The sequence below is a fragment of the Mauremys reevesii genome, linkage group 6 (assembly GCF_016161935.1).
Source record: "Mauremys reevesii isolate NIE-2019 linkage group 6, ASM1616193v1, whole genome shotgun sequence".
NCBI classification, from domain to species: Eukaryota; Metazoa; Chordata; order Testudines; family Geoemydidae; genus Mauremys; species Mauremys reevesii.
In genome coordinates this window covers 49,703,408-49,731,120 of record NC_052628.1, presented here as the reverse complement: position 1 = coordinate 49,731,120, position 27,713 = coordinate 49,703,408, and the positions used below count along the sequence as shown (strand labels likewise).

At 42.2% G+C, this 27,713-nt stretch overlaps 2 protein-coding genes across 7 annotated transcripts in view; one reads left to right on the top strand and one right to left on the bottom strand.

Annotated features, from left to right (window-relative positions):
* XRCC4 (X-ray repair cross complementing 4) overlaps positions 1–174 on the bottom strand; it is a 269,282-nt gene extending 269,108 nt beyond the window's left edge. For 3 of the 4 annotated variants that reach the window (XM_039543774.1, XM_039543778.1, XM_039543780.1), the window contains exon 1: positions 50–174. The gene's annotated coding sequence lies outside the window, so the exon portion shown is untranslated. The remainder of the gene's footprint in view (positions 1–49) is intronic. The other variant, XM_039543776.1, reaches the window with a different exon arrangement.
* TMEM167A (transmembrane protein 167A) lies at positions 174–27,267 on the top strand. Of its 3 annotated transcripts, XM_039543784.1 has the most exons (5): positions 174–332; positions 1,320–1,438; positions 12,781–12,890; positions 17,230–17,264; positions 26,832–27,267. In XM_039543784.1, the coding sequence occupies exons 1-5, from the start codon at positions 308–310 to the stop codon at positions 26,900–26,902; spliced, it is 360 nt and encodes a 119-aa protein (XP_039399718.1). In that variant the 5' UTR covers positions 174–307; the 3' UTR covers positions 26,903–27,267. The 3 variants fall into 3 exon arrangements, with proteins under 3 accessions (XP_039399718.1, XP_039399719.1, XP_039399720.1); XM_039543785.1 differs by lacking the exon at positions 1,320–1,438 and having other exon boundaries at positions 179–433; XM_039543786.1 differs by lacking the exon at positions 1,320–1,438 and having other exon boundaries at positions 183–332.
* The last annotated feature ends 446 nt before the right edge of the window (positions 27,268–27,713 follow it).

The window sequence follows — 27,713 nt, the reverse complement described above, 5'->3', positions numbered from 1 at the left end:
CGCGGACAGAACCCAGCCCCTGCCGGCCCGTGCGCGCCTCACTCCCTACCTCGCTGCCCCAGCCCGCTTCCGCCTTCCCGAGCCCCGAAGAGGCGGGGCCTTATTGCAGCCAATCAAAACTGCCGGCTGCCGCGCGCAACTACAGTCTTGCACCTCCCAGCCCCACGCCCTTTGACAGCCGCCTCCAATCAGGACGCGCAGCGGCTCCGATGACGTCTGTGAGTCACGGAGCGGCACTTCCCCGACCAACCAGGAGAAAGCTAAGCACCGTCCCTTCCGGTTCCGCCCCCTCGCTCGCGGAAGTGTGATGTGGCTGGAAGCGGGGCGCTATGGTAAGCACGGAGGGTGCTTGTCTGCCTCGCCGGCCGCGCGGCTGAGCCCCTTCCCTGCCTGTCCCTCTCCCCCAAGCTATGAGGGGCTCCGACCCGTCTCTGTGAGTGACGCGCGTGGCTTGCGGCGCCTGCCCAGGGCCCCCTCCCACTCCAGCAGCCGAGCTGGAGGCTCAGTCTCGTGTCCGGGGCGGCGCGGCTGCTCCTGTTCTGCGCGCGGACCCCCCGGCGGCTCCATTTCGAGCTCAGGCAGCCCGCGAGCCTGTCCCGGTTCGGTCACCAGCGCCTGGTTTGAAAAACTAGCTAAGAGCGTGCTTGTGACGTCACTCAGCATCCCAGGCGGCAGAAATCTCTCACTGGCCCCCAGAACTAGCACGTGATGGATATCAGCTTATTTGGTTATCACCCAACAGTCTCTACTCTGGCCTTGGGGCTTTGACATTTGTATCTTGGCTTCAATTCTTTAAAGGGCTAAATATACTTAGCCCACATTTCCCATTTGTCAGCTGGCAATTGGATTCTCGGTAACACACCGGTGACTGATGTTTCTTTAAAATAATGTGGGTAGTTAGAAAAGATTGATTATATATGTGGACTTGCACCTGAAGCTAATCAATAAGTATTATTAATGACTTTTGGTTCTGAAGGATTTTTTTGTGTTTACATTGTGAGAATAGGGGGGTCAAGGAATAGTATTTATTTTGGGGTCAGAGTTAAGGTTGTTACAGTTTGATAAAATATGCATTTCTGTGCTGGATATGGATAAGATGCTTGTGAGCAGTGTAAGATTATTGACGTAATTACTACTTCCCTTGCTTTTAAGTGTTTGATGTTAATGTGAGTTAAGTAAGAATGTCATTCATTAAAATAAATCATCATGCTTATGATACCTTCTGAGTTAGTGAAGTACAAGTTGACTAGTCTCATCTTGGTGAGTTTTTGTCAGGCTGTAGTTCCCGACAGTGATAAGGTATCACTTTCTGTCCACAGCCCTGCCTTATGGTTCAACAGAACTTGTATCCTGCTTGGAAAAAGGGGGTGAAAGACCTAAAGAGGGTTTCCAGCCTGTGGATCATGACCCCAAAAAAGAGCCACTAGGAGTTGCTTGTGTAAGCATTCCTTGGCAGATCTTTCTGATGTGCTGTGTCTTGTAGGCAGAGTGAGTAAAGTGTCAGACAAAGCAGTTATCTGCCTGATGTGGTCTCTGAAAATATATGGACACTATGGAGGATAAGCATAAGTGAAGTTTTCGTTTTTCGCCAGAAGCCTGGGAGAGCTATCGAACTTTAGCATCTTTATGACTTTTCCAATGGCACTTTGAAAGATTTGAGGATGTTGGATCATAGAAGGGAAAAAATTGAAAACTCCTGCCCTAAAACATAAGCTAAGATAACCACATTGATTTAAGGGGTCATTTAATTAGCTAAATTTGGCTCTTTAAGTGCAAAACTGAAGAAAAAATCTGGGATCTATGTCTACCCTGAGATTAATTTTTCTGTAAAAGTAGTAGAAGTCCAAGTAAGGGCGTGTTCTGCATAGAGCAACTACCTAGAAAAATCTTGTTCTGACCAATGAAACATACTGCTCTGAAAAAGTTGGGCTATGTGTTCCAAGAAGCCTAAAGGAAATTGGGGGATGGACTTTGTGATTTCCTCATGCTTTGCAACAAAGGGAAGGGATTGGGGGCAGTTCAGGCAGGTGATGAGAACTGCAAATCACAGGGAGCCCTAGGCTCTGAAGGGAAACCAGGCTCCGTTATGGCAGATCCTAGGACTATGAAACAGGAAGCTGGCCCTTCTGTGGTGCTTACCTCTGGTAGCATGACTGTGAAGAACTATGCTATTGCCTGTTTCTCATCTGTGAAGATCATCCTGTAGAGCTAGAAGAAATGGGCCATGTTTAATGTTAGTGTGATGAGCAGTCTTTCATTGCTGTGGTGAAAGACTTCCATAGTGGGGAGGTGCTGGAGCTTTTCCCCACAGCTGCAGCCTTTCCCTACTGCTTGTGTGTGTAGAGAGCCATGTACGGTACATACATTAAGGGTTCAGGCGTGTCTTTACTCACCTAAGCCGTGCCTCATGGTCTACACTGCTATTTATGCCCATGCTACAGGTGTGAGAAGTGCACATACATTACCCACTGCCGTAAGTAATGTGCAGTATAGACATACCCTTAGTGCGAACTGGGGAGAGTAGGATGGTCAGGACCACTTAAATTCTACAATTCTGTCAAATTTTGCCACAAAACTCCACAGCCTAGAAACTAGGATGTCAGTAAAAGCCAAACATCAAGTTTCTAACTTTTGTGATTGTGGGGGAAAGGACATTCCAAATATGATTTGAGTGTAAACTTAATTCATTATGGTCTTCCTGAAACTGCAGATAGCTTTAAACAGTAGTTCTGTGAGTGTGAACTGCTCCCATCCATCTCAGTAGGACTATTGACTTTTAAGTCTTATTAATTATTGCCTTTTAAATGCCAATATTAACAATTTCACTATTTAACGTTTTAGCAAAAGCAGTCAGTTAATGTGCTTGATCATTATTAGCTGCAGTAATAAACGTAGATGTGGAGGGGCCACGGGTCGGCTACTGACTTGAGTTGCTGATGTGGGAATCTTGGGGTTCAAACCCACCAAAAAATTTCAAATTTCTACCCTGTTCACAACAGGGGCGTGAAAGAAGAGGGGCATCCTTTTCCATTGCCAGATGTCTCACCTGCCTCCAAGGTGCTAAATATCCAAACCACCAAATCTTTCCAGTGCTTCTCCCTGACAACTTCTGCATTGCAGCCATATATTGTTGATACAAAAAACTATTGTAAACTGAAAACCTCTGTTTGGATGCAGTGTAGAATCAATGCAATATCAGAATAAATAACACAAGGCTCCAGCTTCTCAGTCATGCCAGAGTGATCCTTGGTGCTCTTGGGATCAGGATAATGCAGGTATTTTGAGACACCTTTATGCTCCCCTAATCCTCAGGGCTGCTAGAGGCCATTCTGGCCCTCGGCCTGTTTTAGAGGATCCTCGGGGCTGCTCTAAATTACACACACATACAGTGGTTCCATAGGGCTATTCCAAGAATTGTCAAAACACAGCACAGTTAGGCCATGTCCCCAGTAGTACTTCATAGGAGTTCCCTTATGCCACGGGAATCCCTAACCAGATGTTGAATCTGCTTTGTGCTGATGGTGCTGTGCAGATCAGGTGGGGATACAGGCAGGATCAAGTCCAAGGAATTCTGTACTCCTTGTTTTCATGGAAATACTGAACTTGCTCATTTTCATATGTTCAATAAATACTTCACGTTTTTAAAATTTACTTTAAACTGCTACAAAATGTCCAGTTTGCCACAGAATTCTGCACAACTCTGGTTTAAAAATCAAGGGCCTTAACACAGAATGGGTGAGGCTTTGTCTTTGGCACTTGGTACACATTGTAGTCTTTAATTCTGGGAAGATCCCCCTTCCTCCAGGGATGTAGTGAGAAGGTTTTTCAGTGGCAAGTGTGAAAGTCATCATTATTTGCCTGTGGTCATAAAAATGGTGTGTATTTCTGAAATTGGGGTGTATTTAATATTTATGCAACTTGTGATGAATTCAAAAGTAGCAGTAGTTTTGGAAAATACTGACAATTCTTTGGAACTCTCTATTTTACACGATCACTGGATCCATTTTTTTTTTCATAACTTCTTGGACCAGTATGGTGCATCCTGACAAGAACATTTTATTATTTTCATGTTTCACATGTTAAAGGAAATGTCTTTAATATTTAAGAAGAACTAGATGCCATAATGCAAGGTCAATATATTCATCCTTAATTTATTAAAATTGAAAGTTTCTTAACCTAATTCTTAAGGCATATAAATCATTTTTTCCCTTAAAAAATGTGAAGCGCACCTAAAATTACTTTTGGCTTAATAGTTAGGCTGTGTGTTGGTGCAACTGGAAGAAAGATCTCTTTACATCAGTGGTTCCCAAACTTGTTCCGCTGCTTGTGCATGGAAAGCCCCTGGCAGGCTGGGCCGGTTTGTTTACCTGCCGCGTCCGCAGGTTCGGCCGATCGCGGCTCGAGTTCCGTAACTTAGGTCAAGTTAGCCCCATAGTGTAGACCTGCCCACATAAAATTTACATGAGTAACCAGAATACAAAGCTTATATGTTAACCCATTGACCCCAATTTCTTAGAAAAGGACTTTTCTCTGAATACTTCCCTACTTGAAATATATTAATCCCTTCTTCATTATTATTTTTTGTTCTGCAGTAGCATGCTTTCTAATAGGCATTCAAAATGAAATGGTCACTTAAAGAGGAATCCTATTTTTAAACAAATTCGGAAAATTATCTTTGGGAGTAAAATATTCCGAAAGCAAGGGTATTCAGAACATTAATAACTCTTCAAATTTATTAATTTCTGCTCCCCAAAAAATCACACTGTCCAATCTGTCTCCATTCCTTCTCAGAATGCATCATATACCCAATGAATATAAATATTTTAAATCAATTAGCAAAATAGCATCGTGCTATAATATGTGCTGGGTCTATAGTCCCGCTGGAGACATTGTTCAATAGCTGTAACATGACCTCTAACAATGCATTATTATGTGAAAGTAGACCTTACTGATGTAACTTTGCGGGAGCTCAGGTGGAGAAAAAAAATCAATTTGAAATTAGTTGAATTGAATTCCCCTTGCATTATTGATATTTGGGTCGTTCGCGCACAAATGCATCTGTGTATAGATATAGATATTTGTTATTCATCTTTGTGAAAAAGCTGCTGTATGGGAAAGGGAAAAAAAGTTCCTCCTACATGTTTTTCAGAGTAGATTAGAGAAATGTAGAATTCTGTGCACATATTTATTCATTATTTCTAGCAGTGATTTGAATAATTTTTCTTTATTCTCATAATGGGAATAGTTTCTATATATTCATTTCCTATTACAGTTTTAGGAGTAGAACATTGGAAGTTTACCGTTATTTTTAAAACTGACTACTTTTTTTCCCCTTTCAGAAAGTCCCTCTTCCCAATGGAGAGCTCTGAATAACGTGGATCCTTTTTCAGCCCTTTCACAAAGGGTTCTGTTTATTAAAATTTTATGTGGGTTGATTTCACCTTTTTATATGATTGGGACTGTGAATTGTACTTCTGAGTCATACACATTTTAATGTGGATTTTTTAGGACTTGTGTGTACATTTTAACAGCTGCTGTTTGATTAGATAGCTAATATTGGCCAGGAAAAACATCCAATATAAGGTCTAATCACTCATGCAGAAACTGGGATTTATCAGTTTTGTTCAAACCATCACTATCATCCTTCCCTTTTAGCTTTTCTCAAGATAAAATAATAGTATCATAGAAAGTGATCCAACACACACACAAGGTTTTCTTTGTACCCTTTGTCATTTAGGCATAAGCCTTAACTCTGTCTTTTTATTACAAAAATGGTCTTATAAAATTTCTATGCAACAATCCATTTTTATAGTTATGTCTGTTTAACAAATTGTTGGTAGTTTGGCAAGTCATAGTGATTTTTGGGAAAATTGGCTTGATGGCACTGCAGTGGCCTGTCTTTGACAGAGGACCTAACTGTGAGACTGACCCCCTAACTCATAGGGTAAAAGCCTGGCCCCACTGAAATCAATTACATGACTCCCATTGACTTCAGTAGGGACAGATTTCACCCCTACTTCCAAAGAGTGGACATTGAACGTTTTCTTGAAATAATATTGTTACTTTACCCATTAGGGTGCTGCTCACAATGGAGAAGCATTCACAGCAAATTACAGCAAAAGAATGTCTGTGTTATTATTGAGGCCTAAGGTGTTCTGTGTTAAGCTGGTCTGAATCTAAATTCTCCAATAAGATCCTTTGATTCTTCAACATTCTGGTGGAAATTTTTCATCAACTTCCAAAAAAATTATAAAAATTAGATTTTCATTAAATTAAATATGAAATTGAGTAATTGCATCCACAGAGTACCCCCGTGTTGTTTACTTTGCTAGTGCAAAAATCAGAATTTAATATCTTCACCTTTTCAGTTTTTTATACGCCACAGAATTTGGTATTGATAATGCACAACTACATTGTAAAAGTCAGGGGAATTAGGAGGTTTTGGTATCTGGGGAGGTCTGGAAGGCAACTGGTTCAGCTTCACCATAGGTTACAATAATTGGCACATTAGAGTAGATGGGGCACCCAGCAGATAACACCATCTCACCTAACTTGACCTACGCCTTCCCTTATGCAGCGGTGGGCAACCTGCAGCCTTTCAGGGTAATCCGCTGGCAGGCCACCAAACCGTTTGTTTACATTTCCACAGCTGCCCGCAGCTCCCAGTGGCTGCCATTTCCGGCCAGTGGGAGCTTTTTCTAGTTCAGCTGAGGCAGCTGGTCCTTTGGAGACTCTTATGTGCATCAGGATCCCTTGTTCTGTCTTGGGGCTTTGGTGTGCCCCAGTGTTCTCAGGGCTGGCTGCCATGGTGTTTAGATAAGGACTCTGATATGAATATATTTGAAACATTTAAATTACAATGTATTTTATCTTACCCAGATGAATATATACAATAGTTATCTCTGATGTCTCACTCAGTACTGTGGCACCTGAGTACAAACAGATTTGCCTAAAGCAGACAATCAGTTTGAAAGAATTTCTTTCTGTATGTTTTCCTTGTGGGGTATGCTATGGATTTCTTAACTATTATTGTATTACTTGATATGTTCAGGGAAGTAATGCTAGGCCATTTTTCAGGCTGTTGTTTTGAGAAAGTTACTCCAAAGACAGCTGTCTTGCATGTAGCTCATAAAAGGTTAAGATTTTTGGTCATTTTGATTTCCAAGGAAAGCATTCTACAGCTGTGGGCCAGCCACTGGAAAAAGCCTTGCTCTTGCAAATTTCACCCAAAGCGTTAACAGCCTCATTGCCCTAGATCAGGGGTAGGCAACCTATGGCACGTGAAGACTTTCAGTGGCACTCACACTGCCTGGGTCCTGGCCACCGATCCGGGGGGCTCTGCATTTTAATTTAATTTTAAATGAAGCTTCTTAAATGTTTAAAAAACCTTATTTACTTTACATACAACAATAGTTTAGTTATATATTATAGACTTATAGAAAGAGACCTTCTGAAAACATTAAAATGTATTACTGGCACGCAAAACCTTAAATCAGAGTGAATAAATTAAGACTCGGCACCACTCCTGAAAGGTTGCCGACCCCTGCCCTAGATGATGTGAGAACAGTCCACAAATATTTATAGACAACCACAAGGAGAGGGGAATAATTTAGCGTAGTACATGGGAATATAGATACTGGGGCCCTCTCTGTTTTGTGAATTTGCTCCAATTCCTGTAAATGCTTACCAGCCACAGATGTATAAAACCGGAGCACAGACAAGGAAAGCCACAATGTACACTGGTTGAGCTTTTCCTTGTTTAAAATCAGGATAAGCTCTACCAAAGCAAATTCCTTGTCTGCCAATGCAGCTATATCCATGGCTCGCCATCAGGTAAGAGTGTGCCCTCAATCCTGCATTGTAGACAAGGCCTAGGAGTAATATTACAGCACCCTTTCTTCCCTTCTGAGTTTTCTTTATAATAGGACACAGGCTCATGTGACCCTATATAAGCCAGTTACTTGCATGTGAAGTTTTAAAGGTAGGGCAGTATTTAGGTCACGTGACCCCAATTCAGCCAATTAGATTTAATAATTCCAATGTATGTAATAAGCGCAATATTAAAAATATATAGTTAAGCTATTTGCAAAAGGAATCCCAAGTCGTGTTTTGTTATAGTAGCTTTTAATTATACCAGTATCAGCACTTGGATTTAAAATTCCCTTTTCTATTATTTTGTCTTAGCCATAAAAATTCCTTCAGAGCTGAAACCTGAACCTTCGCCTCAGTCCAGGGATGAATTTTCATTTTCAGTTTTTAAGAAGAGTTACGACTTTTAAATTGTACAATAATGTTTTTAAAATGTAGGTATTTATCATTTTAAGCCATGTATGTATTTATAACTCAAAGCCTTTTTTAAAACGGAATTTTTGTAGTATTTAATCATATTGGTGCCTTAAGCTATTAACATTGGGAACAATTTAAAAGTTCCACATCTGAGGCCTCAATATGAGCTACTGCACCTCTTAATTGATTATGGCAATTAAAATGTTATGAGCAATATAAATGTAAACTAGGATAAATTGTGGACAATGAACCAAATCTGAATACCTGGGCTTGATGCATAGGGATTCCGCAGGGACTGCAGGAAGGAATCCTCCTTCCAAACTGTAGAGCATCAACTGATCCACCCTGCTGGAATGGCCCCTTTCCAATCTACCCCAGTCCTGGTATCTCTCCTCTAAACATGTGAATGATTAGTACGTGGGTACCTGAGGATGCACCTAGCTTGACCTAAAAGCTATTCTGTGGAGAATCACAGGTAACCTCACACAGCTCTGTGCCTTGGCTTTCAGATTTTTGCTTTCTGCTGAATCCAGGTTCTTCTACTCTTGCAGGGTCAGGATTAGCCTTAGTGTTCATTTGTGGTAACCTTAATAATAATAATAGAGTTTGTAGCAAGTGTAGTAAGATGAGGCCCTGAAACATAAAGTCTTGTGTCAGAGTCCCAGTCTGAGGCCTGAAGCCTGAACCAAAGTTAACCTCCAGGCATTGCTAAGCAAAAGCTGGGCTGTGAGCCAGAGGCGGGCCCCACTCACAGAAGTTGGCAAGAAGAGGGTTGTTAGAAGCAGGAGCATTCACATATAAGTGCTAATAAGAGGAACTTGATGGCACCTGGACATGCCGAAAGGAGGACACTCCACAGACATAACAAGGAACAGGCAGGTGCATCTTAAAGACAGGGTCAAAAGGACAGCATGATGGATAGATCTGTTTGAAACAATATGATCAAAGAAGGAGACAGAACCCTAATGAGCCAAGGGGCTGTACTTCAATACGTCAGTAGGGATGGGTAATCTGTCCTCTAACTATATAAAAGTAGGTCCCGGAGTGCACATCTTTGTCTGGCCTAGGGGGCAGTGGAAAGTCCCGCCACTGACTGAGCCAGTCCATTGCCAGGGGGCACAAATTAGTAGTATGTCTTGTAGAGTTTACAGGAAACTATTACTGTGCTTCGTTTGACAATAAACCTGGCTCGGGTTCCTTCGTACCTTACTAGAGTCTGTGGTCTTTGGGGGGTCTCTCAGGATTTGCTATGTCAGCTATCTGTGCAGAGCCGGGACAGCACACAGAGTCGCACGCAGCTGACTTATCATCATTGAACAAAAACGGAGCACCATACCGGTAGGTATGGACAACAGCAAGGACTTAAATGTTTATCATGGTTGGGGGTAGTGATAAATGGCAAAAATGTCAAGTTTCAGAATTTAATAAAAAAAATTTTTTTTGGACAAGATTTCTTCTACTCTACATTTTTTAAATGTGTCTCTCAACATAGTTTTCATTCTGAACTTCTAATTCATGTTTCAGCCTTGTCTTCTTTTTTGGGTGTGGTACAGTTTTTCCTCTTGTCATTTGTACAAATTCTATAGATACTGTCAAATGCCTATCTACTGATAATACCTAAAACCTCAATAAATTATCATAAAAGGTTATTGACTTTTTGAATCATTTCATTTGTAACTAAAGCACCCTTGCCTTGCTCTCTAGCTAAGTCAGATGGGTAGCAGTGTTAATCTAAATCCACAAAAACGAGGAGTTTATGCCCAAATAAATGTTAGTCTTTAAGGTGCCACCGGACTCCTCGTTGTTATTGTACAATATGAACATTTTTTCATTCCACTTAGTTCAGAAGGGTTTGATTCCTGATCTTTCTCCCTTAGCCTGGCAGAGATGAGAATTGAGCAGAGGTAGAACATGTATGTCTTTGTATACTCCTGGGGGAATTCTGCGCATGCACAGAATTAATGTCTCTCGCAGATTTCCCTCCCTCCCCCCCCCCCCCCGAATAATACATTCTGCTGGGGAGGCACTGCAATTACAACTTTCGCCCACCAGGGGCTGATGTGGCACCAGAAGAGAGGGCAGCCAGTTCAGGGCTGGGGCAGCCAGCCAGGGAGAGGGAGGGGAAGAGGCTGCCTTCCTCACAGCGCCCTGCCTGTAGGATCAAGTGAGGAGGCATGAGATATGTGGGGGAGGGATGGACAGAATGGGATACATGTGGTTGATGGGAGTCCCACAGACGGGTTCAGAAGGGCTAGTGGGGGGGCAGACTGGGTTGGGGGCACAGGAGCTAGTGGAGGACAAGATTGAACCAAGGGCTGAATCGGTGTGGGGGTGCAGGGAAACATGGGGATGGGGGAAAGGGGCAGATGTGCCTGACTGGATGGGAGAGGCTGGGGTCAGCCAGGGTCTGCATGAGAAGACTCACCAACTCCCTAACAATCCTTGCACTGCCAACCCCGCCAACCACCCTCCCCCCCCCCATCCCACCGTTCTATACTCTTCCAATCCATACCCAGCAACCCTCCAGGTTCACTCCCAGGCTCCGCCCAGCAGTTACTTCCCTCTCCCTCAATTCCTCCTTTACCCCTGACTCCCTCAAGCCTTTGCACTGCTTCCAAGTGGTGCTGGAAATACATTTCTGTTAAAGTTCTGTATTAAATATGCCTTGTAAGGAATCTATTTGTCAAAAAAACATTTCTCTTGTCTGTATTGTTACAGACATACTTACTAACGGGTATTTTGAAATAAATTGCCAAAATAATTGAAACTAGTGTACAGATACAGTATTAACTAGTCTTTTATAATGAAGCCTCCTGGGTCTAACAGGAGGGAAAAACAGGTATTCAGACAGCAATCTTTCAGGAACCTAAAACCCCAGAAGGAAGGAAAAACTTAATTCTCTACTTGTTTTGTCCTTTCTGGAGTTGAGAATAAGTAAGAACTTAAAGCATAGAGAAAATAAAGCAGTTAGCAATAAGCAGTTGTCTAATATACTTCCCACAATTATCTTCAGTGTAACAGCATATGCTGTTGAGTTAATCCAAATACTAGCTGAGCAATATTAAGTAAGAAGCAATAAAACTACAGTCTTAGATAGCTGAAATATTTGCACATAGTAAAAAGAATCAAATTAAATAATTTGAATCTATGACACTATGAATCACAAGCAAGAGGCTGACAAATGTCTTGTTAGAAAACGTAACTTCCTAGTGAGCCCACTACAAAGAAAAATGCACCACAGAGGTTGCTAGTGTTTTATTAATTGAAACATAGTGGCTTGGCACTAAGAGCAAGTATAGATAATGTACTTGCTTATGGAAATATAGAAAGTCATAAGTGAAGGTTCGCTTTCCTCTATAACATCTGCAGTTTTATAAAAGGTGCTATATTTCTCATGCCGGCAATGGTAATCCCAGTCTCTGGTTTGTGAATAGATAACACAATGTCCAGACAACATACTGAAAAATTAAGTGCATAAGATGAATTTGCTGTGTTTTATCAATGTAAGTCAGACTAATAAACTTAGTAATTTTATATTTCATTGTTTGTTTATTTTTTTAACCTATAGTAAATGGTTTTTAAATAAATATTTCCCAGAGACAAGAACAGATTCTCAAGAATCATTGGAGGTTCTTATGCCCTTTAGGCAGTTAATTAAAATCCTGACCAAGTGTTAGATTTTTACATCCCAGTATCTTAATTAAAATACTGTGCCTTATTTGTGCAATATTTACTATACATTTAATACATTGAGAAATGTTATTTATATTAACGCCACCTTTGAGTTTGAGATTAAAAGATCATTTGAAAATGGTAACTGTTTAACACTATGACATTAAAAGACAACCGAGTAATGCTTTTGGTTTATTTATGTTTTTTTTAATGATCGGATTAATGTAAATGAATTGTATCTATTCTGCAGAAGATCTTTTGTATGTAGACTGCTGATCTTGATAAAATAATATATGAAAATTTGAGTGGCTGAATGGTTCTGTTTTTCTTAGTGGCAAATCCTCTTTTTGACGCCCCTCCACATAATTTGTGCCTTTTATTCTGGGGCTATGACTGCTTTGTCAGTCAGTCTTTTTCCCCTCTTTCATCACCTACTGATGCAAATCACAGTTTCATTTACTTTTTGGCTGAGACAAGACAGTATCTGTATTCTTTAAATCTGAGGATGCAATTTAGGGGTTTCTCTGAATCAGCTCGGGACCAGGTGTTGGAGCAAAGTAGTAAGGTACACCCTTCCACCCTCCATACCAAATGTGTGAATAAATGCTGAGTTAGAAACTAAAAATCTTGAGATCACTTAGGCATTGTACATTGCATATGGCTGACACAATCCCAGTGAACCAGCCTTGTTTAGAAGAGCACCCATTTTTAAATGAGTATTGTCTACTTGCTCTCTGTTGTGTGTGTGTTTAGAAGGGGCAGTGGGAGACTTTGAAATGGCTTGTAATGCAAAAGTGTAATTTTTTTAACTTTCTTTTTTAGTCTGCAATCTTCAACTTTCAGAGCCTACTGACAGTAATCTTGCTGCTCATATGTACCTGTGCTTATATCAGATCCTTGGCTCCCAGCTTACTGGACAAAAATAAAACTGGGTATGTTAATAAGTCTAGTTGCTTTTAAAAAAAAATTTATAGATTGCTCACTTTGTAACGAACTGTGTATATCATTTGTGTATTCACACAAGTTGTTTAAGATAGATTGAAATTTTGGTACTAAGCATTTTACATCATCTTTACATACTTCAGAATGTAAGTCAACAGTGTTGTAGTTTGTTCATCCTTACAGAAGATTTTTCTCATCTTACAATTAAAAATGCTGCTGACATAAATGGGCATCTCATAAAATGAAGAGGATAAAATGGCATTTGCAAGTGACCATGGAATTGTATAGTCAAGTTCTCTCTCTCTCTGTATGTGTATATATATATATATATGTGTGTGTGTATATATATATACACACATATATATACACACAAACCCTAGCAAATCTTGCCTGTAGAGCTATTCTGTAGATTTTTAACTTTCGACCTAAACAGGTGCTTATTAACTTAAACTCTAACAACTTAGCTATAGAAAAAGACTTATTTGGTCATCTACCAATTTTTCTACTTCCATTTATTCTCACAGATGTGCATGTACAATGTCTGTGTGTTTAAGATGGGGATGGAAAGAAAGGGGGGGAACCTTTTTATTATAGTTCTATTAAATTAAGTCCTTGAGAGTACAAGTGTGAAGGAAAATAGTACCACAGAGAGTTAAACAGTTAACTAAGAATTCAGATTAAAATAAATTTTCTAAATATTTTTAGAAATATCGAACAAAGCCTTATTATCTCCATAGAAGTGAATAGACTCTCATGATGCTGTTTTAATATCTTTCAAAGATAAGGAACTTGCCTTAGAACTAGTGTTGCCTCTAAGCTGCACACCTGCATGGCTGTACAAGAGTCAGTCAAATGCCACACACTTGATTAGTAGAGCCGCGCACGTCCGGCGACTTGTGTTCAGGTGCCCCTCCCCATGCTGCTGTGCTGCCACACTGCTCCTGCCCTCTGCCTTGGAGCCCTTGGCCAGCTGCTCCCAGGACCCTCCTGTTGCTGTGCACAGCGGGGGGGGGGGGGGGGGGGGGAAGGGGCACTGACAGGGTGTCCCCCTCCCCAACCCATGTACCCCATCTCCGCAGAACAGGGGTGGGAGGACAGGGCTTGGGAGTTAGAGCTGCTTGAAGCCACTGCAGCTGAATGAGCCTTCAGACTGGTGAGTGCGCCTGTGCTTAAAGAGACAGTGCATGGTCTTTCATGCACTTCTCCAGCAGCTAGCGCACACACTCTGTCTCTGTCTCTCACACACATGCAGTCTCTGTCTTGCATGCACGTGCACACATACTGTCTTGCGCTCACACACACTCTGTCTCTCTCTGTCACACACACACACACACACACACACACACACACACACACACACAGTCTCACATACACACCTTCCAACACAAACTTGTGGTGGTGTTGCTGTTACTTTTTGTTACTTCCTACAATACACACGCATTCTCTGTAGTTTTATTCTTGCAAAGTGCTGTTATTTTAGTTTTTTGAATGGTCTATGCATTTCATAATTTTATTTCTCTCTTATGCTTAAATTTAATTCTTTGAGTAGTGAGTTTTAAAATGCCTAACCTGTCCTGGCTGGAGCAATTATCCCTATGGTATCTTTTTAAAATATATATATATAGGTTTTTTGTTTCTACTGGTGGTGCACTCCGCACATTACCTCAATATTGGTGCACATAACAAATTCATTCCACACCTGGATGGAATAAATTAGAGGGAACGTTGCTTAGAACAACTCTGGAAATTTTCTACTCCCCAAACATACAAATGGATTCTTGTTGTTTTAATTGGATTTTGCTATTGTTGTCCTCCGTTGCCTCATTAGGCTGCCAACATGTATTATCCACTTTGAGTCTTAAAGTCTGGTTCTATTCTGAAAAATGACAGTTTGAAAAGGGCACTAACCTATTTAACAAATTTTCTCCATCTGTGTACTCCAAGTCATTTCAGTATTTCTATTCGTATTTATTACTTATTTCTGTTAATATTGCTGGCCAACTGTTGTGGGACACTGAGCTGGATTCTGTTCCAGTTGCTTCTCAACAGAATGGTAAATGAGGTACCAATTGCTGGGCTAAATTGTGCCCTCGTTTACACATATGCAATCCATTCATCAATGGTGTTTGAGCCAGGAAGAATAGAGTTTGATATTCAGATCCCATGTTGAGTTTGCAGGCCTGTCATTTAAAATACCATCTTTTTGCTTGAAAATACAGCCAATTTGATCTGGAAGCCATTAAGAACAATAAATATATATTATCCTGCTGTTTCTACATTTACTTTTCAGAATGGACCAATTTTTTAATAATGTCTTACTAAGAGGATTGCATTTGTAAAATCCTTAAGAATGATTTACTCTGTGATGTGGCTAGAATAGCTCTTATCACACTGGGATTTTCTTTTAACTTGTACTTGAATGTCTATATAAGAAGATACATTAGCCTTTTCCATTTGGAAAACTAGTATGAAAACATTTGTCTGTCCTTACACAAAATCATACCATTACCATTGTCATGAGGGATTTTTCTTGACATTAATAAAGAAGGAAAGACATGAAGATTTACTGAAAGATTTTTTTTATCTGAGTTTCTGCTAATGGAGGATAAGACAATAGTCTTACACAGAGTGTACACAGTAAGAAGTTAGAATATTTATTTTACTGATTAAAATTCTAGTGCTGTTTTTGGCATGTAATACTTCCTTTAATCTGGAGCTACTATGTTTACTCTTGAAGCAAATCTCTCTCAAGTACAATAGAACTGCCTTATACACCAGAAATGTTTTCAAAGGGTGCTGTCACAGTGGATGATTTAAGCGTTTGATCTGTAGGATTGTATTTACATAGATGTTGGAAGTGCCATTTTATTTTTGTTATATATATTGAATACTTTGTACCAGAAAATGAAATTTCATTGCTTCCAGGCCAACACTTAGTTTCCTGAAAGTTAGATATTTACAAAAACTCACATACTGTAAAACCCCTGCCCCTTTGTGCTAGAATATTCCAAGCTTAGTTGGGAATGTCTAGACATACTGGATAAAATGAATTCTAGTGATATTTCATCTTACCACAGAAAAGTATGTACCTCATTATGCCTGTTCCAAATTAGGACCAGCAAAGTATTACTATTTCCTGTTCACTGCTCTTGAGAAATGATCAGCAGTAATATTTATTAGCTACATTTCTGTACTAAGAAAGAAAATTTGGATCTGTTGAGTCACTGTTACTTTAAAGACAATCTCGTCTTTGATGTATGAGAGATGATACAGCAAAGTGATATGATATACCCCCATAGCCTGTAAGAGGCCCCTCGTATTTGCTGCTGGATTTTCTCTTTGCCAAAATAGTATTGAACTGTACCTAGCTAATGCAGCAAAACAAACTTTTAATAACCTTTTCTTACTCAGAAGTATCTTGAGTACTCCCATGTGCTGTATCCTTCCTGTACAGTGGTCTTTCTGATACCATTTGGGATGATGGGATGGAAAAAATTCCATTTATCACCCACTTCAGGATTTTTACGCCTCTAAAAATGAAGCAATTTGTTTTCATCTGCAAACTTTTTAGTAACAAATAACTATCATTTCAACTGAGTACAGTACATTCTTCCTCTCAACTCATCAGTTTCAAGTGATATCTATCTTTCTTGGGGTGCCAAAGCTTTTAAATTGTGTGTCACCGATACTCTGCCACTCTTCTGAACATGCATCTGGACATATTGTTAAATCAGTTTCATAAAGAAAAAGCCTGAAAAAGGCTTAACTTGAAGGAACTCTGTCAAGGTAAAATTTGGCCCCATATCTAGATTTTCAAATAAGTTTTTTGGAAAACGTGACATCAATAGTAATGTTTCCATGATCAATTAATTTCCAACTAAAACAGATTTGGTTAAATGTAAACTTTCTTCTCTTGTGTTTGCAACACAAAAGGTGTAGCGTTGTTATTTATGCACCTCCAGAAAGATACTTTCTCTACTTTTATTGCCTAAATGAGAGGAATGCAGAGTAAAGAACATAAACATTGAAAAAAAATAGATATAAAAAAAACATTAGGAGATGGGCATGTGAGCAAATACTGTAAATTTCCCCTAACAGGTTGGCAGAGATTACCATTTGTGTTGGTGTTTTTGGGAGGGCAAGAAAAGAATGAGTTCAAATGTTTTAATTTGATTAAGTCTTTAGAGGTGAAAAGTTAGTGCTCTAATACACTGCTTCAGTACGGAGAAAAAACTTGAATAGTGAATCATGCATCAAAGGTCATTTAAATTATTTTTAAATTATCATATTAAATGTAGAACTTTAACAACTTTCTATATATCTATACAGATTATTGGGAATATTCTGGAAGTGTGCCAGGATTGGTAAGTGTGTTTTTTCTCATTGGCTCTGATAGCTAGCTCAAACTCTTTCCATAATGCACAATATTATTTCAGTGATTATATGTCTGTGTATAGACATGAAAAATTTATACTCGCATATCAACTTAAAATGCAGGATGGTATGAGATCCTGTAGGATTTTGGAGGACTGGTTTTGTGATTGCAGGTTTCTGTAGTGCTAAGTGGACTTGTTGCTGTCCAGCACCCCCTTCACAGTGCTTATTCATATCTACATTGTTAAATTTACAAAATCTTTTGGACTAGGCCTTATTAATTCTTTATATTACATTATTACATATTATTTCTTTTGATTTATAATAAATGTGTGCAAAAATTACCTATGTTAAGAGTTATTGCCCATTAGAAATTCTAAGTGTAAAGTCTGGCTTTGGGGAGTAATTTCTCATAATAATAAAGGGACCTGGAATTTTTCATGTAGTAAAGTTCTATTTCATCATAAATAACCTTTCCATTGTCCTTGGTTAGCTTCTCTACCCTTTTCAGCTATTCTTGAAAAGCCATTGGTGCCAAATGGCAAGTATAAAGAGGTTGGTGAGCTGTGACCTAGAGGGAAATTTTCACTTTAATTGAAGTCATAATTAATTTAGCCTTCCATGATGCCAGTTGTGGTTAACTTTATATTTCAAATATCTTTTGGGGAAATGATACAGCTCAGTGGCAGTTCTGTGTGGGTGTGACAAGTACAGAACAATCAGGTATACTTTTCTTCTGTGAATAAAATATTTAAAAGAAACATGAAATGCTAAAGTTTAGATTGTACAATATATGTATAGCCAACATATACTTATTTGTGTAGCTCTTGCTAGTTGCCACCTCAAGTTTAAATGAAAACTAATTGTTTCCATTTTTTTCGGTCTAGTTATTTAAATGGTAAGAAGTATTTCTCACTATAAACAAAGTGCTGGTGTTGTCTATCTTGCCCAAATGAGAGGTCATATATGACACTGACATCAGGAAACTCAGTGTAGGAGACTGCAAACAATTTTCTTTTCTAATTCAACACAGTGGAACACTTGCAATCAAAACTTGAATCATTAAAATATTTAGCTGAAATATTTTTCTGTAGCCCAGTGTTTCCCACAATTCTGAACCTGTGGATTGCTCTCCTCTCTCTGCAGCTCATGGAGGTGGAACAGGCTGGCCACACGCAGTTTGGTGTCGTGCAGTCTGGCCACACCCACTTTGCTGCTAGTTGCTGCAGTTTCTCTGCCTACACAGCAGCAGACAGTGGCAGGGCCAGATTAACTTTTTGTGGGCCCGGCGCCAAACTTATCTGTGGGCCCCCATTGGGGAAATAGAGCATGTGATGGGGTCCGCAGAGCCAGGGGCCGGTTGGGGGCAATGAGGCGCAGTGCAGGGAGAGTGGCCACACTCAGCCCAGCACAAGGGCACTGTTTACAAAACCACAACTGCTAGACTCACACTGGCCCGCCCATTCCCCGGGCTGCCAGCGTGCCCCTTCCACACTGTCCCTCTGCCCAGTGCCCTGCCCTTATGCCCAGCACCCCCTCGCCCAGAGATCCCTCCTGCTGACCTCCCACCACAACTGCACAGCACCCTGCACACCATACCCCCTGCCCAGCTACCCTGCCCACAGGTCTCCTACTGTCCAGCACCCCCTTCACAGTCCCAGATCACAGCTGCACAGCGCCCCATATTCCTGAGGGAATTCTGCATCAAATTCTGTGCATAATATTTTAAAATTCTGCACATTTTTTTTGTACAATAAATAAATGTGGAAGCTCCACCATGGCAGTGAGGAGCACAGGCCACTGAGGTGGGAGAATTCCCTGCAGCCTCCCCCACCCCCCTGGGACAGGGACTTGACAGTGAGACTGAACCTGACACAGCACAAGAGCCATGCCTGCCACAGAAACACCCTGGGGCCCCGCTCCTTTTGCGCCAGGCACACCAGATGTGGGCTGGGAGGCTCAGCCTGGCAGCAGGATCCAAGTGCAGAGGGACTTAGTGGTGGGGGGGAATCCAGATGGGGGTAAGAGGGTTCTGTGTGGGGCAGTCTGGGTGCAGGCAGCTCAGTGGGGGATCTGGATGCACAGGGAGGTTCCAGGTGCAGGGGCAATGGGAGTCTGCATGGGGGACCAAGTGAAAGTGGTTGGAGCTCAGCACGGGGTTGTGTGTGTAGGTGGTTGGGGCTCAGTGAGGAGGGTGTCTGGGAGGCTCATTAGGGTGGTACAGATGCAGGGGAGGTGGGACTTGTCAGGCTGAGGGTTTGATGAGCCTGCTTAACGGGGGAACTCCAGCTGCTGCCAAGGGGATCCACATGCTGGGGCCCTGCTTCCCCCATCCCATCATAGATGCTGACTTTTGGTTTTGCCAGTGGGTGCCCCATCCCGGCTCCACCCTCCTTCCCAAGGCCCCAGCCCCACTCCACCCCTTCCTGCCCCCACTCTGCCCCCTCCCCCTAGGTCTCTTCCCCTGAGGGCCTTCTACTCACTCCTTTCTGCCCCCTCCTGCCTTAAGGGCAAGGTGTGTGTGTGTTGGGGGGGGAGGGCTCAGCTTCCTCCAACTGTCAATTTTCAGCATATTTATGCACTTTTCATATTCTACTTATTGATTGTGTGTCTATCATTGGTATCTTAATGTCATCATTTAAATAGTCATGAACTACATAATTACATTATCATGAATTACAGTGAATTAAAATTACACTCAGCTACAAACTCTCTTTACTAACAGCCCAATTTAAAGTCATTACATTCACTCTGCTTCACACCTGCTTGGGGCTTCTTTGGGAGCTGCAGGCCACTGAGGGCAGTGGAAAGGTGGCAGCTGCAAGGGACAAGCAGTGAAGAGTCTTTCCCCTCTCCCTGCCCCTTTCCCCCTCTCTTGTTTCTTCTTTAAGTCCTTGCTCCCTTTCCTGATGTTTCCCCGTTCTTGCTTCCCACCTATGTCCTTTTTCCCATCTCTCCCTCTACTCCCCCTCCTGGTGGCTCGGTCTGATGCCTGGCCCACCCATGCACTCAAAGTGCAGAGGAGGCTCCCCCTCCTTGGGGTAGGAAGCGTTGCCTAGTGGTTAAGGGACAGGCCTGGGGGCCAGGTGTTCTGGGTTTGGGTCTCTGCTCTGTCACAGACTCCCTGCTTAGCCTTGGGAAAGTCACTTCACCTCTGGGTGCCCTAGATCTGACCTGCCAAATGCGGCTAATGCTGACCCTGCCTCCTAGGCTAAATCCAGTCATGGCTGTGTCATGATGGGGGGAAATGACCATACCAAGCTTGGGAGATTTGGGCTGAATTTCTCCACAGCCTGAGAGTGAGAGTCAGCTCCACATAGGGGGGGAACTGGAGAGAGAGGGACTCAGGCCAGCTTCAGGGATTCAGCCCTGCAGCTTCTGCCAGTAGTGCAGCTGGGGGCTTCAGCACCGCATCTCCTGCCTGGGTCAGGGCTTGTTCCTCCCCCTAAACAGCCACTTGATGGCTGCTGTGGCCGGAGTGGAGCCTGAAACCCTACAGGTGGATGCCATGATGGCCACCAGCCCAAGAGGTGCAGAGCGGTTCCTGGTGAGCAGGGACGGGCTGGGGTGGGAAGAGGTGGGGTGGGAGCAGAGCAGGGGCTGGAGCTTTGGGGAAGAGGCAGGGGCAGCAGCCCGCCAGGGGATTGGGCTAGCCGGGTCCCCTTCTGACTCTGGGCATGGCACCACTGGTGCCATGGTAAACCTGGTACTGGACAGTGGTGATTTCTTTTTGCTCTCACCCTTACTCCTATTTTAACTTCTCTGCCCAGTTTTTTGGGCAATGGAGAGCAGTGTTCTCCCACCTCGACATTCCTTTTGCCTGGGTCGGTTAACCCATTGGGGTATAACCCTTTCTGAGCCCCCACTGCAACATCTACCTGCAGGCTCTTCTTCACCTTATAGGCATGGCAGAACAGCCAAGAAATTACCAGGTCAAATCCAAGCATTGCTGTATATATGAGGCAGCTTTTCCATGCTCAGCAAATGGTGAGTTGTGCTCAGCCTGTACCTGGCCTTCATCCTTAACTCCGTTAGGTCATGGGGCTCCGAGTCAGGCAGGTGTAGTCTCCTACCCACCAGGGCAGCCACAACTCCAGCGAAACAAAAATGGACTAGGAACTGCAGGACAAAGCAGGGAGAGGCTCCAGAAGCAAGATGAATCTGGACCACTCAGTTCAAGGAGTAACTCCTAAGGGTCCCCTGCAGTACAAAGAAGTTAGGTTTGGGGGGCCACCAGTTCCCTCCCTTTCTTCAAGTCTTAAAGTGGATCTTGAGTGCCCTGGCAGAGAAGCTCTGCTTCTTTGTCCAGGGCACTCATCAGTCTCTCTCCCTCCCAAGCTGATCAGGAGGGCTCTGACAACAAATTCCTGACTTGCTGGGGGAATGGGACCCAGTAGGGGAGGATTTTGAGACATACCTCTTGAGAGGTCACTAACTGTGAAAGCCCTCATTAAAGCTACAGCGGAGCTTCTGCGCTCCCAAAGTGTGCTAAAAAGCTTTTTTTAAAAAGTAAAAGGTTAAAATTCTCCCTCCCCTCCTCTGATGAAGGTGAGCTGTCTGGGTCTGATACCTGAACAGGCGGCTGATGATAAGCCTCAGTAAATTCCTCCCTTGAGGCTGCAATACTTCTTCAGTCTTCCTTCGAGGAAGTGATTAAGAATGAGTGGAATAAGCCTGATAATGGCAAGTTTAGGGCAAACAAAAGTGACCTCAGACTCTATAACATTCAAGAACCAAAGGGCTCTATTACTGAAACTCCGAAGGTTGATGCTACTGTAGCATCCCTCACTAGGGATACGGTTATCCCCTCAGAAGAGGAATCTTACCCTACAGAACCCACGGATAGAAAGATGGAGTCCACTCTCAAAAAAGGGCTCTGAAGCCGCCTCCTCCTCCACCCTCCGAGCCTCCCTGGCAGTTACTTGCTTTGCAGGAGCATCTATTTCCTGGCTGGAAGATCTCAAAGCCCTTAATGAGAGAGATCATCCTGACTTTGACTCCACTTTAAAGAAAGTCTCCCTAGTAACAGCGTTTGTAGTTGATGCCTTAATAGGTGCAGTGAGGTTCTTAGACCAAGACATGGCTTTCACTGCAGTAGCCGGGCATCACCAATGGCTGTGTCCCTGGAAGGTAGATACTCGTTCTAAGTAGATGTGGTGGTTGGCCAGGTTTACAGGCTTCCTCCTTTTTGGTGAAAAGCTGGATAAGGTTTTGGCTGACAATGCAGCAAAATCCAAACAGTGTCTCCCTTCCCCACTAAGGACCCTCAGACTAGAATATAGACAGTGCTTCAGAGAGAAGCTCTCTTTTCTCTCCTCTTCCTCCAGAAGTACCAGAAAAAAGGACAACAGATTCCCCAAGGAAAAAACAGTAGAATCAAGATCCAAAGGGAAAGTCCAGAGGGATCTGCCACCCTAATCCACTTTATGACAAAGGTCACATAGGCTTCTGCCTTATGCTGAAGCAAGGCAGGATTTCCCATTTCCCAGATAAATGGTTTTCATTGACCACAGACAAGTGGGTTAGGGAAATAATGAGCCAGGGGATATCCCTTCAAACTGAGTCACCACCTCATTCATTTGTTATCCAGTCACCTATTTCCAACAACCCCTAAAACACAGTCTGATCCAGAACAAAATATCTCATTTTCCACATATGGAAGAGATACAGTGAGTGTACTCTCAGAAGAAAGTTTCTTCGAGTTCTACTCCATCATCTTCATTGTACAGAAGTGCATGAGGGATATCAGGAGGTATTCTCAACCTCAAAGGGCTCAATAAGTAGATGAAGAAAATTAAATTAGGATGGAGACTTTGACCTCTATTGAGACATCCGTATCTCAGGAGGTCTTCTTCATTTCAGTAGATCTAGCAGACGCATATCTCCATATCCTCAGCAGACTGTGCAATCACAGACTTCTGAGGCTTGCCTGCAGCAGGAAATATTATCAGTACTGGACATTCTTGTTTGGCCCTACACAGCCCTCAGGTTTTTTTTACAAAGAGTTTGGTGGTGATAACAGCCAGACTCAGGTTTCACAGAACTCACCTGTATCCTTTCCTAGATGACATCCTGATCAGTGCTCCATTGCAGTCAGCAGCACACAGGGCCATGTCGCCGAGACTGAATCTTCTCCATGCACACAGCTTCATCTTCAGTGCCAAGAAAAGTTCTCTGATTCTATCCAATAATTTATTTTCTTGTGCCAAAGCTACAGAGCTTATCATACACTATGCCTCCAACTGCAGGGGACTCCTGATGTTGTGCATAGGGATCACATCATCAACACAATCACCCATCAGAAGTTTTCACACCTTCATACTAAAGATGTGGGACCACTCCCCAGAGCACATGAAAGATAAAGTATGGGGTTATGATACAGATGTGCATCTATCTGTATGTACCAGTGTGGGCTCAGACATTGGTTTTTTGGTCTCATACAGGATTTTATATTTCTTTTGTCTGAGAAAAATAAGTTATTAAAACATTTTAGCATGTTCACTGTGTGGTTTGGTTTGATTTCCTTCCCTTGGATTGTTTCCTGACATGGTAGGTTGCATCTTGGCATTTCTGCTGTTCTTCCTCTCTTCTCCCCCCCCCCCCCCCAATATGATGTCATGACATACTCAGTGTAGGAAAATGGCTTTGGAGATGTTTATGAACTATTATCAAATAAAATGTTAGAAGATATGCACAAATACTTCCACCAAAATGTAGGCTTGAACAAATCTAGTGTGCATTCCCCTTTTAACTAACTTGCAGAGTAGGTGTAAGCAACCTTTTCATATTCATATATATATAAGCCTTGAAAACAGGCAAGTGGTTACGTATTTACAAAGTTGTGCTAAAAGCTGTTTAAACATGCCACATGGTGATCTCTTTCAAGAAAATTAAGAGCAGGAAAGTAAAACTCATATAAAAATTGTAATACTCTGACCTGGAGAAAGTGTACTTCCTCATAAATGAATTTTAAACACATGAAAGTCCAGACATTAATTCACTCAGTTATTGAGTGCCAGATGATGATGAAGTCTTGTAATGCCATTGTGGTAGCCCCCCTTACTTATTGGAGGTGTCACTGAGTATTTTATTTTTCTTTTGCAATGGCAAGATGTGTTACTCAAAATTGGAGGATCTGTATATGATACTCCTGAGGGCATTCTGTGCCAAAAAATTCTGTGCACAATATTTTAAAAATCTGCAAGTTTTATTTGTCAATAAATAAATGCAGAGGCTCCAGCATGGCAGTGGGGAGCACAGGCCACTCACTGGCTGCACGAAGATGGGACATCACCTTCACTTTCAATAATGTCCTTAATAGCAAAGGAAATTTAATTGGGCTCCATTAACAACAAACAGTGTCAACTCTGTGCCTTTACACTCCAAAATGATTAAAAATGACAATCTTCTCTCAAAGATCATTCTTGTTTTGTTACTGTATTCCCAGAGTCCTCTCTCTCTAGTTTGACCACGCACTCTCATGTAGGAAGCTCTTTTTCAGCAGATAGCAGAGAGAGAACTGTCAATGAGCTAGATGGGGTGGTGCTGAGTGGAGGAAGGGCAGAAAACAAATGCACCACTGCTCCCTTTGTTGGAGGATATAAATATAACCACCCTATAAAAGGTTGGGGTGTGGCTAAAGTGTATAGTGATCCTTTGCCTGTTCATGTTCCACTCTTTTTTTCATATCCAACTTTCTCATGCTTTGAGAGGCCCCAATGACATAAAATCAAAGAAGTGTAGGACTGGAAGAGACCTAAGTAGGTCATCTAGTCCAGTCCCCTGCACTTAAGGCAGGACTAAGTAATAACTAGACCATTCCTGACTGATTTCTGTCTAACCTGTTCTTAAAACTCTCCAGTGATGGAGATTTCATAACTTAATTCTGGATCAGAGGGAGAAGAAAAGTCTTCCTTGATCTACACCACAATGAAACCACAAAGAAATTTGTTCATTGAATGAATGTAACTTCATATAGAGCTGTGATTGTTGTTTATTTGAAGTAGTGCAAACAAATAGTTCAGGGTTATAGAAACCTTTGACATAATTAGAACAGTAGCAATAGTTGGAAGAAATGTTTCTGCAATAGATATCTCTGGTCACTCTTTGTATTTTTAATCGTGTTTATCATTTTGAACTAAAAATGTGTGGGCCAGATTCTCTCCACCTTCTGGCTATATTATGCCTTTCTAGCAGCACAAAGGAGCTGGAATCTGGGCATATCGAGTTAGCTGCAACCGTCCTCTGAGAGCTGGCTCCTACACCACTCCTAGCCTGGGTGCAGAACAGTTCCCAACCTTGGCTCAGGACCCATTTGTAAATGTTTATGGCCTGTCGCAACCCTGTAATTAGTCCGCAGGTGGAGGCCCCGGGGCAGAGCCCATAACTAGGCATTTTGGTACCTGGGGAAAGCAAGGATATTTGAGCCCCCTACCAGAGGCGATGCATGGGAGGGAGAGGCACCTGGGGTCACATGCGCCTCCAGATTTTTTGGTTGCAGCCCCCCCAACCCAGACAGACTCAACAGCCTGCTGAGGTGAGTCGGGGTGTAGGTGGTGCACCCTCCCCGAACCCCGCTGTCCCACGCCGCCTGGCATCACTGTCCTGAGCCCTGCTGCACTCGCCCTGCTCTGGTTACAGCATACCGTGGGGGTGGTTTCAGTCAGATCCTGCCCCCCTCCGGGGGGGGAGGGGGTTGAGTCCTGCCCATCATTCACCCCACAGGAGCAGCTTCTGCAGTTCTTGTGCTATGGGGCTGGCTTGGCTCTCTGCTGTGGGCATTGCAACCTCTAGGGTTGCTGCACCGCTCAGTTTTGGCCTTGACCCCCGGACTGGACCAAATGTGTGAAAGTGGAGTTGTGACCTGGTTCATGGGGTTGCAGTGCCACTCACTCAGATTTGGCCTACCCAGATTCCTTGCATCATGATGACTGGGCCAAACCTGAGTGGTGCTGGGATACCAGAGGTTGCAGTGCCTGGAGCAGGGAGGAAAGCCCTGTCAGCCCTGTGCGATAGGCGCTGCCACATGGCCTTTTGAAACAGTCTGGTGACCCAATTTTGGGTCCTGACCCACAGATTAAGAAACACTGGTGTAGAGGGTGTAATGGGAGGGAGCATGGCCAAGCACTGATGAGCTACATCTGTTCTCACCGGATATAGAGCAGCTGGGGAGCTGCTTTAAGCTCAACTGTGCTGAGACAGAGCTAAGCAGAGATTTGGGAAACCATAACTGGCTTCTTGATGCCCTCCTCTCTCCTCCCTCTTTTGCCAAGGGGACCTTGGATGCAACAGCAAATCTCCCTCTACATCTTTCACTTATAATATTCCCCTTCTCCATCCTCTCTTGCACCTTCCTTCAACATCCTAAAGTAGCTACATTCACATTCTTACAATACTTTCAAGAATAACTACTGAATATAATTTTCTATTTTACTAATTTAAACAGGATTGTAGTCATTATATCATACATTATATTAAGCCAGAATTAGTTAGATATAATGTCTGCCTGCTCCTGTGGTGACATCTGGTCAGTAATTCACTTTAATTCTTTCCCCCAGGTGAACGGAAGAGTCCATATGTGGCTGTGTGCTGTATAGTGATGGCCTTCAGCATTCTGTTCGCACAGTAGCAATTGAAGAATGTCAAGAATATCTTGCTATCAAGTTAATGGCTTAACGAACTTTGGGCAGCAAAAAAGATGAAAAGCATATTCTAACCCCTCTGTCTCTCTGTTGCATGTATTGGATGGGCCATACTTTTGGCAAGCGTTTCCTTTTTTTTTGTCTGTTAGTGGACCATGGTGTACAGTTTAACAACATGTAATTCTGGAATTGAAGACCTATATTTTGATTACGTAATGTTAAGTTAGTTTTATTGACACTGATGTTATAAATTCTGCAAAGGTCATTTACGTGCATTGTATATTGGATTTCAAAGTGGTTATTTTTAAGCCATGCAATTGAAAACAAAGTTAATAAATATACATCAGTTTGAGAGGTCTCTCTCTGTGTGCTTAAAAAGACATTCCTAGAACAGGAAGACAAACTTTGATAGGAATGAAAAAATCCACATCATCATAGAATATGATTACAGAAATGCATTCACTTCACTATTAATTCATTTAATAAATTCCTGTGTATTTCATGGCCAACACATTTATGTACACTAATCATACTACTACTGGTTTAAATTACATCTGCAATTTTAATACTTTTTAAAAAAAACTTCTTATACAAATATGCAGTAATAATCGATGCAGGTCTTATCAAATTTAAAAAGAAATTATTTCTACAATTAAGGATCATCATCATTGCAAATCATGTAGCTTTGTATCTAACTACCTGATTAGAATACACAAAGTTGGGTGTTGTGAGCTCAAACCAGTATGTGTATAAACTGTACATGTGCATTTTTAGAAGGTGAAGTTCTCCAAATATTTT